Source organism: Salminus brasiliensis, chromosome 4 (assembly GCF_030463535.1).
Source record: "Salminus brasiliensis chromosome 4, fSalBra1.hap2, whole genome shotgun sequence".
Lineage (NCBI taxonomy): Eukaryota > Metazoa > Chordata > Actinopteri > Characiformes > Bryconidae > Salminus > Salminus brasiliensis.
In genome coordinates this window covers 40,320,760-40,341,943 of record NC_132881.1, presented here as the reverse complement: position 1 = coordinate 40,341,943, position 21,184 = coordinate 40,320,760, and the positions used below count along the sequence as shown (strand labels likewise).

The 21,184-nt window shown below is 38.3% G+C and overlaps 1 protein-coding gene across 3 annotated transcripts; it reads right to left on the bottom strand.

Moving 5' to 3' along the window:
- Nucleotides 1-1,661: 1,661 nt before the first annotated feature.
- Nucleotides 1,662-14,712, bottom strand: LOC140554217 (uncharacterized). 3 transcript variants are annotated; one of them, XM_072677079.1, is made up of 10 exons: nucleotides 14,643-14,712; nucleotides 13,147-13,193; nucleotides 12,589-12,867; nucleotides 12,143-12,424; nucleotides 10,105-10,316; nucleotides 9,449-9,565; nucleotides 6,358-6,435; nucleotides 6,058-6,171; nucleotides 5,788-5,901; nucleotides 1,662-4,255 (listed from the first exon to the last, which is right to left on the bottom strand). In XM_072677079.1, exons 2-10 carry the CDS (start codon nucleotides 13,187-13,189, stop codon nucleotides 4,145-4,147), a joined length of 1,350 nt encoding a protein of 449 aa, XP_072533180.1. In that variant the 5' UTR covers nucleotides 13,190-13,193; nucleotides 14,643-14,712; the 3' UTR covers nucleotides 1,662-4,144. The 3 variants fall into 3 exon arrangements, with proteins under 3 accessions (XP_072533180.1, XP_072533179.1, XP_072533178.1); XM_072677078.1 differs by having other exon boundaries at nucleotides 13,147-13,241; nucleotides 14,643-14,653; XM_072677077.1 differs by lacking the exon at nucleotides 14,643-14,712 and having other exon boundaries at nucleotides 13,147-13,521.
- Nucleotides 14,713-21,184: the final 6,472 nt, after the last annotated feature.

Below are 21,184 nucleotides of genomic sequence, written 5' to 3'. Positions count from 1 at the left end.
TAACAGAAGTTTTTTTAAATTTCTAAAACTTTTAATAAAGGTCCACAGCAGCCTTGAGAGTGGTTTTATCAAACGCTGCACACTAATCATGCTGCTATCTGCATTTCTTGGTACTTGTCTTGATACTGGACAAACATTAAATGCTTTGCTTAAAGGTCCAACAGTGGCAGCTTTGTGGGCCCATGTATTGAACCCTACAAACCCAGCACTCTGACCACTGAGCCACCACTGATTCTAGTGTTCTAGTCTATGTTAGCTCTAAGCAATGCTCTTAATTTTTTTGGCCATCCTATGATCATATTAAACACAGATATCTGAAGCTTGTAAGAGACTTTAACAGACATGGGTTCTGCCAGCGGATATGATGGGCTGATAGAGATGGTACGTGACTTTGCGATTTTGAGGCGCTCCTGCGAGTTCCAACTAAACTCAGTGTCCCGTGTTCACCTTCCGCTGGACTTCCCAGCTCACACTGCAATTTCTATAGGATGGTAAAGTGGGTGGATGGGTGCAGCTTGTCATGCATTTTTATTTCCAGTGAACTGCAGTTTTCCAGTAAAGTGTTACACTGGTTCTGTGTTTGTCGTGACTGGCAGTGTCAGTGAAATAAAATAAAAAATTTAATTAATTAATTAATTAATTAATTAATCAAATGTGAGTTAGCACATGCAGGCTAAGTGTTACACATATAGAAGTGATGAGAGTTTAATGCATTAAAGAGATAAGAGTTTAATGCATTGTGTCCTGGTTATCCTGGTTATGTAATTTAATGTTAATGGGGATCATGAGTAAATACTGTTGTGTTGTAAATACTGGCTTATTGAGTTTTCTCCCCTTGACAGGAGGAGATCCAGAAGTTATATTTTTCTGAAATTAATAACTTGCTTGGCATCTCCAAAACATTTTCAATCCATCCTCCTCCAGTATCTTACACAATCTTGGACCTTTACTGCTGGCCAACTTCATATGACTAATATGATTATATATAATATAAATCTCACAGCTCACTGCCTGTTGCATTAGCCAGTCCCAGAGTTGCACCGCTGATATGATCAAATCAAATAAAATCTTTTTTTTTTTTTTTTAAACATATATGGTCATACACGGTACAGCTAGTAGTGAAATGCTTTGATAACTGTAAATGGCCACGTGAAATGTAATAACATGGAAATATATACAGATATAATAAGTGTGAGTTCACCTGCTCATTCATAGTTTCTGCATTCATCTGACTGTGATTAGAGGAATGGTGTTTGCTGCTGTTTTTTGCTGCTGCTACTCCGGGCTCGGCCTGCTGCCAACTGCACTGTGCAACATTACTGAAGCAGGCAGAATAACACTTGTGAGAATTGCATAACGCTGCGTAACCTGAGTCATATCAGTGTAAAATCCTGTAATATTACTCCAGCTCCTCAATCCACAAGCTTCTTTTTACATCCAGAGATGGTTCTGTATGTCTGAACTTGTCCAGAAACACATGTAAGCTTGTCCTCCTGTAGGGGTGACTCAAAGCCCAAATTACACTTGTAACTGACTGTAAGGGGGGCCCAGGAGAAAGACATAGCATTTCTTGCATAATGCTGCTTTAGGTGATTTACAATTCATGATTATAGTTCAAAGGGATATAATGAAGTACAGGGAACACACAGCTGAGGCAGAACTATTCACTTTATTACGTTCACTAATCTGTATACATTTCCTAAAGAGCACACTTAAAATCCCAGACTTACTCATATGGCTGAACTTGTCACGAAACTGCAGTTCTGAGTGAGTTCATTATACAATGCTAGGCAGTTGTAGGTAGTTGTGTTATTAAGGCATACAGTACATCCTACTGTTAGTGCAGTACTTCTGAATAGTAGTAGAGGTAACAGACTTTCTACAGTTTTAAATATACAGCAGTCTTACTGCTGGTACTGATTAAACGTGAATGATAACCATGACAGCACAGATTACATAATCATATAGGAAATATTGGTATGACAATCCATTACTATTACCTCAAGATTGCATTTATACAGAGAATATGAAGAATACGACTCCTGTATATTGAATGAACCTTTCTACCAGAAACAACCCATCTGAAATGGGTCTGTCTACTTTAAAGGTGTGAATCTCAGAAACCTGGACTATTGTCCTGGGCACATACCTTTTCTATTATATTCTTTCCATGAATAGAGTAAAAAGCTAAATCTATCAGTGATCAGCGATCATGTAGACTGAAGAAGTTTGTGGTCAAATCAAGAAGGAATGGCAAGAATAAGCAGATCAAACCAACCAACCAGGTGTGCAGACTGATGTCTCAGAATGGGCTAAGCACTACCCTGTGTCTCAAATTGACTACAGACAAAGACTATGATAAGTGGTGACGTTGTCAAGTTTCAAGTTGCAGACTTTATTTCCAAACTAGTCAGAACTGGACAGGACTGAATTTGTTCTTACCACTCAAGAGACAAATAATATTAATTCCTAGAGTTAAATAAAGTAAAATGGAATAAAATGAAATGGGACAATGAAAATTCAGTCAAAAAGAAAACCCTCTTACTCAGTAAAAAACACTCAAAATTGAGGATGAGATACACAGCATTGTGCTTAAAGGCTCCTTAAAGGCTGATGAGATCTGATTTTACTCTCCTATAAAGCAAACCAACACGTACATCAATCCATTTGACTTCCTGTAAACAATGGTTTCTCATAAAAATTGTCCTGCTCCAGGAGACTGTGAACAGTTTAGAGTAACGGTGGAGGTTCCACAGCAGTAAAAGCACAAACGCAGACACACAAAGCACACGAATATCCACAGTTATTATTACTCACATTATTATTATTATTATTTTTTTTTTATGGAATCCGATCAAAGAAAATGCATTCCGTTTACACTTGTATTAAAAGTGGCAAGATCCGTCTCTGACCACTTCCAAATGTGATTTGAGTGATTTGATTGTAATCCGGTCACAGGTTTAGTCATTTCTGTACATTACAACATTCAATCCAGCCTCTTCCAAAATTCATGCTTAGGAGATTTGTCCAAAGACTGGCAATAAACTGGCAACTCAGTGTCAAGTATATATTCCATTACAGTAAGAAGATCAAGAACCACATGTGTCAAGTATGTACAGCTGGAGATATAGAGCTGTATTTGGGACATTGTGAGGTAGTGCTGAACTCAGCATCACCTTTTTAATTTAGCTCAGATAAAACTGTAACTGAACTGTAACTGTTAGTGTTGGTATATTTACCTGTAAACGTACAGCCACTCTCCTCTCAATGCTCTTTAATTATTAAGTGCATCAGAAAGAATTTAATACTATGCCTACAACCTTTTTTTGTGTCTACAGTACTTCTACGTATTGTATTTTATGTGTTTTACACCTGAACAGGAACAGGGTGTAATCTTTGATATGCCCATTTTCCTGGACAGTATCAGAGTACAGTATGTTACATTTACACACAACTGTCGGAGGAGGAACATGTCTAAGCCCCTTCTCCCTAATTTATTCCTGTAATTTACATCACTACCTGTCTACGTAGTCCGACAAGTCTGTACAATCCTCCACCACCCCATCACTTCGCTTTTAACCCTGTCTTCTATCTTTCCTCACTCCACTTGTCAGAGTGAGGACTGGCTTCCTACCACAAAGCAGAAGCCACCAGAACTTCAGCCCAAAGCTCTTCTAAGTTCTCCCCCCTCTTCTACAGTCTTCTCCCAAATCATCCTAAACTAAGGGCATGGTCTGAACTAGCAAACTAGCTGCATACACATAATGTACATATTTGTAATAGAAATTTCTAAATTCACAACAACTGAAGGTAAGGAAAGTAACAAAAATGCTATAAAGCTTCAAGTGAACCTCAACTTGAGTGAGTTTGATAGCTGCTTCATCCTAAGGCAGCTCTGTGGTCTGAGGAGTTTGACTCAGCACTATACAAAAGCAGCCCATGTTCCGTGAGCTCACCATGCAATCCATTTTCTACTGATATGCCGATATGCTTATCCAGATATAATCCTGATACTCAAGACATGTGAAATGACCAGTGTTTAAACAGGGTCTGGGTTTCCATTCATAACATGAACCTGAATGTCAAAGTTCTAAATGTCAGAGTTCCTATCTCTTCTGGTGAAAGCTCTGTGAGCCTGGAGTAACTACAGGAAATTATAGGTGGAGCTCTTTCCTGTGTCAACGTTGAACTGGACCGTGGAGTTGGACGAGTTAAGGACGTCCGTGGCAGTATAGGGTGCTGGAGGTGGTCCTACCTAGTAGGGGAAATGAAGGATTATTATTGTGTTGAGGAAAGGAGAGCAATATACATATTGTCACTGTCACACAGAAACCTCGTAGAGCTTTAGCTTTTGACACAGTCTTTAGTATTAATGTTATGTTACATTTTGATGATATTTTCTCAAAAAGTATATTTTGTACAGCAGTGTTCTGCAGTTTTGGTCCTGGAAGGCTGCTGTTTAGCAGTAATTTCCCTGATCAAAACCCACCTATGTACTACACCTGCCAATGAACAGATTAACCTTTAGGATTGACAGGAAACACATGCCGAATGTTGGTATTTTCAAGTCATCCTAGGTTACCCGACTATGTTGTTAATTGAGATAAAATTATTAACAGATTTTAGTTTTCGAGTTTTGATGCCTGCAGTGTTAGCAGAGGTTTTGCTTGTAATGACTACAATATTAGTTCACAGCTCAGAAATTTTGTTATTAATTTATTTTTAAAATTTGAACACAATAATATATATAACACTGTTAAACTAACATTATATTAAAATGCTGTCCTAATCCACAAGATGGCAGTGCTTCTTTCTAGTGAGCAGATGGTTTCAGGCAGTGGCGATATTGTTAGACATGTCTTCAGAGCTCAGTTTAAACCTTTTAACTTCCTGAACACACAAAAACGGAAATCAGAATCCCTGAGCCAGTGTTCGAGATTCCTGGCACAGCTGTATCATTTCTGATGTATTGTTGAATATATAATAAATATAAAATATTTTTAAAGTAATATTTTAACTACAAAAACATGGTGAACATGTCCAATTAAAAAGTGTACAAAATGGTGCATGTTTAATTAAATGATTTAGTATAAACCAAGCAAATATACATGATTTATGATTAAGTACAGACAAGTACAGATAAGTACTCTCTCTGCTAGCAAACTGTACCCTATGTCTCTCTCTCCACAGAGTGAAGACGTTTAACAAGCTTCAGCTATAGAGTGACCCCAAAAAAACTACTGATTATCTAATTTCCGATAGGACCCCATAGTCCAGTGCAGCCATATGGCATCAGCACAATGGTGACTTACTACAGAAGGATTTGTCATGTTTTTTTAATAATAAACCAAAAATTTTATTTCTTTTTATACCACATTTTGATAATATTGGATGTGTACGGTATTTAAGGCATGTACGTCTTAACAGTCAGGTTTCCCTTTAAATATGAGAATCTCACTGTGGATGAAGTATCACGATAACCTTATATCATGGAGATTCTCACCCTTACTAAGTTAATTTTTATATTATTGCTCAAAAGCAATTAGAACGTCTTAGGAATTAAAAAACCCTGACATAGAGTAATGACCATAATTAAAGTTCATTTGATAAGTAGCACACGAACAGCTGTATTAATAAATTAAATAAATGAAATAAAAGTTATATAAATAAATAAATCACAACACTTCCTACTTATATACATCCTTTTACAGGAAATAAAATGTAGAAATGAAAAGAAGAGGAGAGGGGGGTTGAGGTGGTGCTACCTTGCTCCTACCCCCTGCTTACCTCAGTCTGAGAAGGTGTGAGCAGAGGAGTGGCAGCAGACATTTCATTCATCTTTAGTTTATTTCCCTCTGTCTCAGAGCCAGCAGGGGCGCTGTACATTACTGGAGTAAAGCCCTGCAAGCACAGCCAGTCACACACACAGCTAATTAACAATGCATTAACACAGACAGAACTTTAATAATAAATAATAAATGTTTTTATGTGTGTGTGTGTGTGTGTGTGTGTGTGTGTGTGTGTGTGTGTGTGTGTGTGTGTGTGTGTGTGACTTACAGGATTAAAGGGCATGGCAGGCTGCCCACTGTATGGCTGTGGAGGATATGCAGGGTCAAGAGGAGGAGGGTGAACCTGACTCTCACCTGGAGTGGGATAGCCAGGTGTGTACATCTAGAACACAACATCACAAACACACTCAGACCACTCCGAACAAAACACCAGCGTGTTTTACCTTCCTATATGTGAAGTGTAGGAGGAGCCATGTTGGTGGTACGTTGTCCGCAATTGACATGAACATGCATGCAGAACAAGTCCTTATTAGGGAGGAACATGTGTATGAATGAAAGTGAGCCATACAGCAGGAGCAGCCGGGTTATATGGAGGGCCAGTCCACTGAGTAGGCTGGGCAGGGGGGTATCCAGACGCAGGGCCCTGCTGGTTAGAGACAAACAGAGCCATTAAAATCATATTTGTATATTTTGGCATACTGTATACGCCTTATCAAAAACAACCTCAGCATGCTCCATATCCTTGAGTAAGCAACATAGTAAGTAACTATGTCATTTATTTCGAGCAGAAAAGAGTCAATAAGTCTTGCTGCTGTTCATCCTAAAATAACCCCGACAATAAAATCAGACAACTCTTATCCTTTCTCAGACTTTTAGACCACTGCAGACACTCTAAAAAGGCAAACAGACAAAAAAACACTCAAAGACACTAGCCTATGCATGCCAACACATGTGGCCGATGTGGGCTGGTCTACAACAATTATGGCAAAGTACATGTGTTGGCATGCATAGGCATCTGTAGGTGGTCTATGAATGCAGTACTTCACCACCTGCTTTTCACATTAAAAACGGAACAAATCTCAGTTGGCCAGTGGGGTGTTGTGAAAAGACAGGCAAACTAATAGCACACCAAGATCGTCTAGCAGCTGTATCCAGGATAACCAATCAAATCAAAAATTCAAATGTTCAGTCTCCGATCATACAGAAAAAAACAATCCTTTTTGCCTGATAACGTAGACAGGACATGCTCTCAGCGAATGATGGAGGATAATGGGAGAGGAATGTATGACTGGTCTTTAAGAACATGGGCGGGAGTTCAGGCAGCTTAACATTTCAGCTAGAAGACAAGACCCCCCTGCGGTCTTTGAATAAGCATTATTTTCAATATTAGCTCTTTTCCAGCAACAATATATATCAATTAAAATTGATAGTCAGGCCTTACAAATAACAAATCCTAATAAATAGGACTTTTTACCCCATTTTTTCACACCCTTTAAAAATACTCAGTAACTACAGGGACGTCTGTACAAACTGGTTGGGCTATTCTTTGCTAAACATTCTATAGTTTTTCTATAATTTGTAATAACACTTTTGGGCCATATGCTGCTTTAGAGAAAGTTAAATCTCTGGTGCAGTGGTAAATAATAAACAGCTAATACAATTGGATGGTTGCGTGTATTAATGAAGGAGTACAGTATATTCATTATTTGCAGTATTATACAGCAAATGAGATCAATAGAAATGGGCCAAATTACTATTATCCCTGAATTACCCTGATCAAAATCTTTATTCAACCACAAAGCTAATTTTATTTTTCCAGCTGTGCCATTATTACTTTGAAAGGTTACTTTTCCTGATAAAATTATGTGCAATGTTCACTAAAAAACTCCCACAATTCTCAAAGCATCTTTCTCAAAGCCTCTTTTCCTTTGACACACTAAGAGACATCTCATGATTTTACAGCAGAAGCACTCTGCTCTAGCCTTCTGTCACTTCTGAATAGAGGAATTTATGTACCACCTCAATCCGAACACTGTAACTATTCAGGATAAATGGACCAACAGAAATGCTCCAAAATAACTTAAATAAATAAAATCATTTTTCATTGAAAGTTAAGAATGTTTTTCCTGTAAAGTTGCTGTTTTGGAGAGTTTTTCATTGTACAGTGACGATATGCACTACTACATTTCCCTCCTAATGTAAGAAAAGAGTAATGCTAGGAAGTTCAGGGAAGGGTGGGAACGGGGGGAAAGAAAAACATACACTAATTCTCAAACACTGTTTATCTCATGTGTATGGGTCTGTCTCACGAAGGCATCCTGACCACAGTGCACACATTCTACAACTGTACCCCAAACCCTTCCAGCTCTCTCTGTTAACCCTACCTTTAATACTCAAGCTATGAATAATCTCTCTGTGCACGTGGAAGCAAAGCATTTAACAGCTTATGGTAACTTATGGTACACCATGGACAAGTTTCGGGCAAGTTTCAAGGGCAAAAAAGAGTTTACTCTGCTTTTGTTGGATGACCTGTCTGAGGATTTTATTGCATTTAGCAACAAGAGCGTCAGTGAGGCCAGGACGCCAGAATGATCACCCACTACCAACCCCCCGCCCCCAGCCCAGGCATGGCATTAGGCATGGTGCCAAAGTGTCTCCCTTTGAAGGAATTCAATTGAGTTCAATCTCCAGTGCAGTAGCAGGTAATAAAACATGGGACAGTAGTGCCGGAACAACAGATCAAGAACCCAAGACAAGGAGCAGAGACAATAAACAAAACAGACAATAAACACATTACAATAATTACATATAAATGTGAGTTTTAAGATGCCAGCTATGCCACAATTGGGTGTTTGTGTGTATTAATAAAGTAGTACAGTATGTTCATGTTGATACTGTAAATTAGATCAATAGCAGATTTTGGAGCATTGCTGTGAGGACTTGATTGCATCTATAAGGTCAGGATGTTGGATGATTACCACCCTACCTCATCCTCAACTCCCCAATTCAACCCGAAAGTATAGGATGGAGCACCATCATTCCAGAGAACACAGTGCCACTGCTCCACAGCTCAATGCTGAATGGGGGAGCTTTATATCCTTCTACCCCAATCCATGCTGTTCATGTTTATCTTCTCCAGAGAGTCCTATTCTTCTCTACAGGGACTAGACAAGCTGTGTGTGTGCATTTACACATCTGTTTCAGCAGTGGGTATAACTAAAAGTATCTAAATGTATCCATTAGAATGGGGTGTCCACAAATATGTGGATATATAGTGTATATTATGCCATATGATATGCTTTTTTTTTTTAAGCGAATACCGCAAGCGTCACGGTTGATTCATATACCCGCAGTACAGGTTAGCAGTGCAGCATGAGTTGCCATAACAATGTAGGCCTAAAATGTTTAAAATTAGTCAATCAAAAAATCCTGCTTTGTGAGACAGAACCCGTATGTGACTATCAAACAACTCAAACTATCTCAGGAAAAGATCAGTAGCTGATTAAACACGTCTAAACCATTCCTTCAGTTACGCACATCAGTCTGTCGCAACACCTCAGAGGAATGTTGACCTTCACACAGACCTTTTTATGTCCTTACATGCGTCTTTGTGCGTGTGTGTGTGTGTGTGTGTGTGTGTGTGTAAGAATGAGACTCACAGGGTTCTGAGGCATGGCAGGTTCCCTACCATATTGGGGCTGCACAGGATATCCAGGATTGGGAGGAGGAGGATGAACCTGACTCTCACCTGGAGCAGGATATCCAGGTGTGTATATCTAGAAAAACATCCCAAACACAGTCAGAGCAAACACATATAAGTCAGATTCCAAATGGATTTGACTCTTTCTTTATGGGGAATGTTTGGATTATTCTGTTTAAATACTGTATTCATTAGAACTTGACTTCTTTTGTTCAAATATTGTATTTCAGCTTTGGCCCAGAACTCCAGTATTACACCCTGAATATTATCTGTAAAAATGGGGTGGTTTTGTCACTTAAACACCACCAGCAAAACAGAAGCCTCAGAAAGCATAAACCAAAGCTTTCTAAAAGACAAAAAATGAGCCAGTGAACAGACCAGTTTGTCAGTTAACGCGCATAATAACTGCGTATAATACACCCACATAAGAAAACACACATACACACACACACGTGTCTACTGTTGCTGCACAGCTAAACCTCAAGGCAGTCAAAATAAAAAAAACTCACAGATATATATTTTATTCACTCACAGATATATATTTTATATAAATATGAACATTGCCATGTTAGCAATATGTGCATCACTCTGCTCTTCTGAGTGCTGGGGTCTTACCGGGCCTGGGCCAACAGGAGCCACAGGGTGGTTGTAAGCAGGCGGTGGTCCTGGAGGGGAAATCATGTTTTGCGAATGGATTGTAGTCATAGCAGTGGATTGACTGCTCTTTCTAAAGATCTTCTTTCGGCAGCAACAGCAAACCCCAGCTGGTATGCCCAGCAGCAGCAGAAGAGCCATGAGAGGACTTGCGTCAATGCCCTCATGATGATCTACACAAAGAGGAGCCATGCATTTATTTATGCAAAGAAAATAAAACAATTAAATAAAATATAGTCATATAGAGAGTGATAGAGTGATGTTTGGATTTTAAAGATTTATGGAATAGTCCAAACACAACATTTTAAAATAATCCACAATAAAAACAAGGCAGTCCCTGTTTAGCTATAGGTCCATTAACATTCTAGTCTAAAGTAGTAAGTCATAACAGCCTGTTCTAAAGATAGACTTCCGTCTTTAGTGAAGGATATATGCAGGGCAACACACAACCACTGTCAATCACAGGCCATTCAACTCCTGTTTAAGTGTGTCTTCAGAATCTGCTAGGAATCAGTTAAAAGAAAAAGCCATATTTTGACTGTAATGACACAACAATTACAAGGGTGGTATTATATTTTCACCCAGTTTCCTCCTAGTTTAGTGTTTGCCAATTTCTACCCACAATTTAGAGCTGTGTCTGAAACTGTGGTCTACACCTTGTCTGAAATAATGTGGTGCATTTGTGAATTATGGGTATTTCATATCTGCTAGGATACAGTATTTGCACACTATATACACTGTGGGGTTGAAGGATTATTATAGTGCACTGAAAATGTGGCACTATGTTAACCCTCTACAAAATGATGGAACCCCAAAGTAGTGCACTATGAAGTAAATAGGGCACAGTTTGGACACAGCTTAGCTCTTCCCCATTTCACAAGCTAGGACATGCTTCCTCCAAGACCTGTGCAGCTAGTCACTAGTTCTGTCACAATAATTAAGTTATCGTACAATCTATGGACATGACCGCAATCATTTTTGCTGATATTGCTCACTGTGTTTACTTCATGACGTCAATGATATTCTCTTGTCTGCTCTCTGTGGGCGGCAAGCTCAAGTCTGTGAGCAGCAGAGGTGTTACTCCAAGCTAATAGCTGTTTTTCCCTAAAGACTGCATAATTCCAGCCAAAACGTTTGGAATAGTGAGTCCAAATTTACTTTCAAAGCCTCAATCCACAGCTTCAATGTGGGAACACTTGCTTTGTAATATCACTTTTGAACTGCCAGCGGGACACAGGCTTTTTAAGCAAGCAGGGCCCATTAACATGAGCCTGTGTGTGGATTTTATTTATCTATAATTTAGTTACAATCAGTAGATATTTGGTACAATACCGTTCCAATGTCTGAATATTCTTAATGATAAAAAGTTCACTGCTCTTGGATGTAATAGAACTTTATTTGCTTTTATATTATCAGTCTATCAGTGGCATAAAATGGTTTTTAAATGACAGTAATATTTTTATCGCAAATATTTCTGGGATAATTTAGCGTCCCAAATGCTTAGGCTAGGTCACTGGACAGCTTTGGGGAAAAATCATAGTAATATGAACACTGACTCAGATGTTTGCTTCTTTAGATCTTATCTCTATGCCAGTAAATGTTTCTCAACCCACTCAAAGCTCGATCAGATAAACTGATGTGATTGTTTGAATGCATTGCGATTTACTTTAGTACTAAACTATTTTTTAAACAAACCTGTTGATGTATCTTTTTTGACAGATTGTTTTAAAGCAAATAAATGAATATGAAAAAGTCCAGTGTTTGTTAGCAATGTTAGCCTAGCATCTCTCATTCCAAACTAAAAAAGGAACCTTCAGATACTGAACATGTCTTTTCTGCTCAACTCTATCTGGGGCCAGTGATAGATCATGATCATTTGATCAGATATTCCTTTAACTGCCAGTTCTGTAACACTTGCAGAATCCTGTGATTTTGCTAGCATCACCCTGAGCGACAGAGAAAGAGGTAACCATCTCCAGAACAGCGGGTAGAAACTCACCAACGAGGTACATTCTGATGGTCACAGCCCTGCGATCCTGACCATCAAAGAGTGTGTAGTTGCCCACATCTGAAACATTGACATTGAGCACCTGGATACTGCTGCTGGTGACTTTGATCCGACCAAAGTAGTCAGGAAGATTCTTCACAGGTGAACCTCGTTCCACCAGCATGAGGTTCACATCTTCATTGGAGAACCTGAGACTGGCTTCATCCTTCCTAATGCCGTCCAGCCAAATGCTGAGTGTCTCACCAGGCACACAATCCCGGGTGCCTCTTTTATCTTTAAAAGTCATTGGGAGGGTCAGTATTAGACTGTGAATCAATGTAAAGCTTGTAATTTCTATAGAGAAAACAGAGGTGTGATACAGAACAGAAAGGGAGTAGGGTGGAGAAAGAATAAAAGAGGTGAGCAGGACGTGTTAGATAAAGACCGAAGTCACTTACGCAGAACCTTAACTTTGGTGATAGAAGTCACTTTGTTCCAGAAGTTCTTCTGTATGTAGGTTCCCTCATCATCAAAATTCACAGAGCTAATAATGAATCGCCTACTATCTCCAGATCCTGTCACTGTTCCCCGTTTGCTGGTAACAAAACTGGACTTGACAGTGTAATGTTGGGATTCATCAACAGAGGTAAACTCCAGTGAGTCTGACCGTGTTAACGACAGCTTGATCGATAACTGATGTCCAAAAGGCAACTCCACATAATCAGTTTTTTGTGACTCTAAAGAGAGAGAAGAAGAGTACTGGATTTTAGGACGAAGGAGACAGAAAGGCACTAAGCAGTCTAAGAAAATGTAACTAATTTTTTTTATTTGATGAGTACCTAACTAGCAGGTGTACTCTGTAAGCATCAATTTTCATTCAGTTCACCAAAAACTGGTAAACTAATTTACTTCCGAATGCATCGCATGAAAAGACAACTAGTCTTGGACTGTGTAATCGCATGTTCTAGGCTGCATCTTTGAAAGTCTAGGGCTGATCAGGAACTGAATAATCTTACCTGCCAAAGAAGCAGTGCAGAGAAGGATCCACAATCTCCACATTTTTCTGTTGGAGGAAATTCCAGTTGTTGTCAATGATGTCATTTGTAGTTGACTGAATAGTGAAACAAGTCCAAACTAATTTGAATATCACAAAAAGGTTTCATTTTTGTTCATAATTTAATTAAAAAAGGTAACCTTTCTCATTATTTAATCATTCCATATAAAGTAGCCTATTTCAATTTCATATTATCCCCAGTATCTCACATTATTTTGCTCAGCACACACAACCACAGTTATGGAGAAGATCATCATTGATAAGCCATTAAAGGTCACTGCTGGAAAAGCTGGCTGTTCACAGAGTGCTGAATCAAAGCATATTAATAGAAAATTGTCTGGAAGGGGACAATGTGGTAGAAAAAGGTGCACAAGCAGCAGGGTTGAGAACAGGTGAGAAAAATAACTGGACTGTTGCTCAGGTGCTCCAAAGTTCTCCTTTCAGACAAGGGAAATTTTGCATTTCATAAAGTCCAGTTTGAAGTTTCTACAGTCTGTGATGATTTTGGGTGCCATGTCATTTGCTGGTGTTGGTCCACTATGTTTTATCAACTCCAAAGTTAACACAGCCATCTATCAGAAGAGCTCACAGTGCCAAAACGACTACCAAATGGTTTGCTGACCATGATATTACTGAGCTGAATTGGCCAGCCAACTCTCTAGACCTGAACCCCTTTAAGAATTGTCCAGCGGAACATGAGATACACCAGACCCTGCAATACAGACGAGCTCCAGGCCACTATCAAAGCAACATGGGCTTCAATAACATCTAAGCAGTGGCATAAGCTGACTGCCTCCATGCCACACCTTTGTCAAAAGTGTATTATATTGTATTGTATTGTATTCTGTTCGATCTTATGAAGCATCCTAATAATTTGACATACTTATTTTTTTAAAGAAAAGAAATGTATCACTTTATGTTTACTGAATATAAAATAAACATCTTTTGCTATTTACACAATGCATTTCATGATATTCTATTTTTCTGAGATGCACTAGTATATTTATCTTAGAAAAAAGATCATAAGAGTAAATATAGCATATATATATGTGTGTGTGTGTGTGTGTGTGTGTGTGTGTGTGTGTGTGTGTGTTTTAAGCAGGCTGTAGAAGTGAACGTGCTGGGCTCAGCTTGAAAAGTCTGCTGTTCGCCTGTTCACTTGTGGGGAAATCCTGTTGATCTCTCCAGTCTGCAGCTTCGTGAATTTGAGGCAGTTCCGCCCTAAACAACATCTGCAAACCATCAGCGCTCTCACGGCACATCCTCTAGAGCTGAAAACCTCATTCAGTGCCTTGAGCTCCCTCTCTGATAATGACGGGAAAACACACACAGGGCTGTTTCTGGCGTCAGCAAGAATAACACACTGTATCCTAAGAAACACTTTACTCAAATAATCAGAAACCCAGGCTACCCGCTCCAAACTCGCTCGAAACAAACCAAACAGGCCAGAATACTCACTTATAACGGAGCTGAGATCAGTAACTCGGTGCAGAAAGCTCCACTTCGAGCTCCTATCCTAACACGTCCAGCAGGGCGTTGTTGCCCCACCCCCATCCCCACCCCCATCCCCATCCCCACTCGCATCAACAAGCCCCACCCCTAGACGGGACTGGCTGAGGAATTCCTTTTAATGAACAGACCAGCAGAGAATGAACAGACCTGCAGTCCTGTAACCCAAAACTGCTCCCAAACCTGTTCGTTTACATGCATCTATTATGCATTTACATCTACTATCTTTACCAACCCCAGTTACTGTAACTGTGACCAACAGCTCAGTCCCACTGAACCCGCTGAACCCACTTCTCCCCACTCACACTACTGTACACTTACATTCCCATCTTATCCCTTCTCTATATGTAAAAAGTAATGTAAACATTTCCAGATTATATATTAAAACTGTAGAATTTAAACAGTGCAATAATGTGTGTATACTGTATGGATAGTGTATGGATGGACTATGTATAGTGTGTGTATAGTAAATGTATAGTGTATGGATAGTGTATGGATGGACTATGTATAGTGTGTGTATAGTAAATGTATAGTGTATGGATAGTGTATGGATGGACTATGTATAGTGTGCGTATAGTAAATGTATACTGTATGGATAGTGTGTATAGAGTATGGATAGAGTAAGTATAGTGAATATATATTGTATGTATAGTGTATGGATAGTGTTTGTAAAGAGTATATATAGTTAGTTAACATGTATATATTCTGTATTCGGTGTTTTAAGTTGTATATTTGTGTTTCTACTACTAAAAGAGACGTGCATGTTGTATGTTTTTACTCCATTTTTCACCTGTATTAATAGTGATGGAACAATAAACCTGATTTGACTGTACAAAATGTACTTTTTGATGCCTACCAAAAGCCCATATAATAAATAGACCAATCATGTAACATTGTACTAACCAAACTATTTTAGCTGGGTTTTCTCTCTCAGCACACCTTTGTCCACTGTTAAAAAAAAGAAAAGAAAAAAATCTATAAACTTCCAATCAACTTTCCTAAATATGATAATAACGGCCTAAGAACCTTCCTGTAAAATACAAAGCTCTGGACAAAAAGTCTAGAGATCACTCCAATTGTTTTTCTTAAATCAGCATGTCTGCACATATGACTGTCATTTAATTCCAGTCATTTAATTCCAGTCATTTAATTCTAGTCATTTAATCAAATAAAGAGTTAATTGAATTTCTGCAACAGGAATGGCATAAAGTCACCCAACAGCAATGTTATCATATTGTTACATTAAAATTATATTGTTTAAATATGAATAAGAATATGGTTACTGTTTTGTTATTTTGAGCATTTGTGACATCTACAAACACATTTTCTAAATATCAGTCAATTTTTTGGGGAAATTGGGAGAAGTGTTGTAATAGTTTATGGAATAATTTTCATTTTATTCAAACACATGCCTATACATAGTAAATCCAGAGAAACTGACCATGTGGAGTGGTCTCACCACCACATTGTTCCATTCTTCCACAACAACCAGCTTCATTATGTAGGATTAAACTACATATCCTGCACTACTCTGATAAATCTCCAACTATTTCTCTTTGTAAAGTTTCATTACTGTTAGCAGTCAATCCCACTAATGTACACACCTGCATATTTGGACAGTTTAACAGATGGATCAAACAGAAAAATTAAATGATGCCTTTTTATTTTCTGCTATATAGCAAGCCCTGGGTGGCTCCAGTAAAGCTATGCTAAAATAGAACTATTTTAAGTATACTCAGGTAGATTTCTACTGCATATGTATTAAAATCCATATTTTACATAAACTTAGATTAAACATATATAATAAGTAATACAACTGCGTCACTACTATACACTGAGTGTATTACAAGCATACTAAAATATACTTTAATTTAATTTATATTAAGATGGTCAACCCAGTTTTCAGTGCTGGAAGTTTGTTAAGTTTTGTTAGGTTAACGGAACAGAACTTCTTGGCCATGTGGATTAACATCTACCAAGGAATACAAAATCCAGACCTGGAAATATTCAACATCAAGGTTTGAAGACCTCTGTCTGACTTTACCTAACTAACATATGAACAGCAACAGAGAAAATGGGAAAGTTGTGGGTTTTCTTAATAGGTTGTATTCTACACATACCCAGTTACTGAAGTGTTAACTGGTTAAAAGCATCAATATGAGAGAAATGATTAAATCCAGCATCAGTGCAGTTTATGTTTTTTGTGTGTGCCAGTTTTAAGCTTGCCAAGACCAATCACTGTCTATTTGTCAATGGCAACTGAATAAACTCAATTATTAGAAGATATGTAAAATGATCACAAATGTTCACCTGACTCAAAACAGTAGAATAATATGTGGGATAGATCCAGTTTCACATACAACAAACTTCATTTATTTGGGTAAAAACAACATTTTATATTACTGTATACCTCAATACATACTTTTATGTAACATTTTATTTAATACATTTTGCAAAAATGTACAATAGTATTTAAGAAGTATATTAAATTAGATTAAAAAGTATACATTAAAAAAGTATACATCAAAGTGTTTGTATATGTATTTATACAAATATACTATATAATATTTTTTAAAAGTGTGATCAAAGTTTACATGCAAGCATTGGATGTAAACAGCAGAGCACTTTTGTACTTTGTTCTGATAAGGGCGTCTGCTAAATGCTTTAAATGTAGATCTAAATTTGATGAAAGCATATATTAATGTATTTTTAACATTTGTTTAATAAGTACATACATTTTCTAGTACTTATTAACATACAACAAATCATAAAATGTTTTAAAAACAGGTAAGTGCATTTTTCCACTAGGGGTATAAAGCCACTGCAGAGGAATTCCTCAACTACAACTTACCTACAAGGACAAGAACAAGACTGTAACTAATCTTTCATATAAGGTCATTCAGAGTGCAATATGTTCACTTTACACAGTAAAATTATCTGCATGCACATAATGGTATACATTCGTAACTGAAAAACATGCACTGTGACTTAAAATAAAGAAAGTAACAACAAATGTGTAAACACTTCAAATGAACCTCAACTTGAGTGAGTCTGATAGTCTCATTCTCAGGCAACTCTTTGGACTGAAGAGTTTGACTCAGCAAACTCTCAGCAGAGTTGGACTCAAGAATCCACCATTCAATCTATCTTACTGATATGCTAACTCCTAATAGTAAAATCAAAAAATCAGAACTCACTTTAAATTACCCTCCCTTCACAAGAGAAGACAAGAGTGAGAATCTGTGTTTTTGACAACCCCGAGTGTCAAACTGTAAAGACAACGAGTGTTTGTAAAAAGTTCTGTCTGAGTTTCCATCTCTTATGGTGACGGCTTTGTGAGGTGCAGCAGAGGCTGGAATGACTACAGAAAATTGTAGGTGGAGCTCTTTCCAGTGTCAACGTTGAACTGGAGAGTGGAGTTGGAGGAGTTGAGGACGTCTGTGCCAGTATAGGGTGCTGGAGGAGGTCCTACCTAGCAGGGGAAATGAAGGATTATTAATGTGTTGAGAAAACGGGAGCAATATACATATTGTCACTGTCACACAGAAACCTCGTATAACTTTACATAAGACCAAAAAAACGTCCTAACTTTCAATGGAATGTTTAAAAAGTCATACATTTCATACATTTTAACTGGAAAAAACGAAAAACAAGGATTGTATGACAGCAATGAGATATTCAGCACAGTTTGGTGATTTCCCTGCTCAAACATACCTTCTGCAGAAACACATGCCAAATGCTTTACAAGAGATCCCAGACTACTCAAATATGTCATCTGAGATGTGAATGTATTTGAAGGAATCTGGTCATGTTTTGATATAAACGACCATGTTTTCATGCTTTACAGCAAAAAATCTTGTTGGAAATTGATGGAAAAACGTTTGTAAAATCACTAAACTGTGCAGACACCGGCCCTATACAGGCCCTCCAGGACCGGAACTGAATACTTCTGGTGAAAACTAATGTAACAAGGCCACAAGAACTCCTGCTTCCCATTGTTAGAAATGTTTGCAGAGCTCAGGTTTTAAACCTAAACGTCCTGAACAGGCAAGAACGGAAATATGAGCCAGTGAGCCGCTGTGTAATTTTGAATGGATTGTTAAATATATAATATATATAAAAGCATTTAAAAGAAAGATTTTAACTACAAAAACGTGGTGAACATGTCCAATTAAAAAGTGTCTAAATAAACTGTGCATGTCTAATTGATGTTATAATATGTTATAATATGTTATATAATATAATATTTCTGTTGCACAGTCAAATCTCTCTCTCTCTCTCTCTCTCTCTCTCTCTCTCTCTCTCTCTCTCTCCAGTAAGTGAAGTATAAGCTGAATATAAGATTTAATTCAAATTTAATTCAGCCCTGTAAGCTTAAGCTGTAGAGTGACCTCATCCAGGAGAAACGCTTTACTAATGAGTCCAGTGCAGCCATATGACATCATCACAATGGTGACCTGCTATGCAGGGATTCTCTTTTTATCACATTTTGATAGTATTGGACTAAGTGCACTAATTATGGCATGCACGTCTTAACAGTCAGGTTTCAGAATCTCACAGTGGATAAAGTATCATGATTAACTTGTATCGTGGAGATTCTCACCCTTACTAAGTTCATTTTTATATTATTGCCCAAACGCAATTAGAGCGTCTCAGGGATTATAATACCCTGCCATTGAGTAATGACCATAATTAAAGTATTTGATAATAAAGTAAGAGGCACAAGCACAGTCGAGCACTTAATAATAAATGAAATAAAAAGTTTATAAATCATACTTCTTTATAATATAGCTCCATTTACAGGAAATAAAATGTAGAAATGATATAACAGGAAGTATAAAGAAGAGGAGAGATGGGGTTGAGGTTTTGACCCTCCCCCCCTGCTTACCTCAGTCTGAGAAGGTGTGAGCAGAGGAGTGGCAGCAGACATTTCATTCATCTTTAGTTTATTTCCCTCTGTCTCAGAGCCAGCAGGGGCGCTGTACATCACTGGAGTAAAGCCCTGCAAGCACAACCAGTCACACACACAGCTAATTAACAATGCATTAACACAAACATGTGGAACACACAGAACTCTTTCAATTCTTACATGTTTTTGTGTGTGTGTGTGTGTGTGTGTGTGTGTGTGTGTGTGTGTGTGTGTGTGTGTGACTCACAGGGTTAGGGGGCATTGTAGGTTGCCAACCATACTGTGACTGGGGAGGATATGCAGGGTCAGGAGGAGGAGGGTGAACCTGACTCTCACCTGGAGTGGGATAGCCAGGTGTGTACATCTAGAACACAACATCACAAACACACTCAGACCACTCCGAACAAAACACCAGCGTGTTTACCTTCCTTTACTCTTCCTTTATGTGATGAGTAGGAGGTGGTTCATTCGCCTTTATTTGCCTGTCGACTGGCACAGAGCAAGCAGGCACACCATGGACAGAAACAGCAAGGAAATGTATGTTGTCTACCACTATGACATATTTATTGTTAAGAGTATATACACAATAAATGGACAAATGTTTTCGGACACCTGCTCATTCATTGAATGCATTCAACAACAAGAAAGTTAGTAAGGAGATTGGATGGTTACTACCCCATCTCAACTCATCCCAAATGTATAGGATGGAGCACCATCATTCCAAGGAACAGTTCTACTGATCCACAGCTTTATACCCCTCCAGTCCCTGCCTGGCATTAAGCATGATAGGTTCACGTTTATCTGCTACACTGAATTTTATTCTATTGGCAAAACATCTCTAATGGGACTTGACATCTTTGTCAGCAAACTTCAATCAAAACACATATTAAGCAACTTTATTTTATAGTATATATATATATATATGGACAAAAGTATTGGGACACCTACAGGAGCTTTTTTGACATCCTATTCTAAATCCAGAATGGAGTTGGTCCCCTTTTGCAGCTTTAACAGCAGGTCTGAAACTCTGCAGTTATTGAGTCAGCAGAGCATTGGAGACTTTTCTGCACTATGGTCCTCAGTACCCAGCGACCCCACTCTTTATCTTTACGTAGTCGGACAATTCGCGGCTGAGTGGCTGTGATTCCTAAATGCCTCCATTTTGCAATAATACCACTAATACAATATGAACAAACCCATTTCATAATTAACATGAACATGCAAGCAGAACAGTTCTCATTAGGGAGGAACACATGTATGAATGAAAGAGAACCGTACAGCAGGGTTGTATGGAGTTGGGTTGTATGGAGGGCCAGTCAACTGAGGGGGCTTGTCAGAAGGATATCCAGACGCAGGGACCTGCTGGTTAAAGGCAAACATTTCCATTAATTATATCAGTAATTTTTTTCACTTTAGCATACTTTAGCATCTCCTGTCTCAAAACAACTATTTACACTTTATTTGAACATTCAACCATTCATGAAATTTAGCACCAAGGTGCTCTGAGTGGCTCAGTGGTCTAATGTGCTATTACTACAGGCCAGGAGTCATGAGTTTGAATCCCGAGCCATCCTGGTCGCTT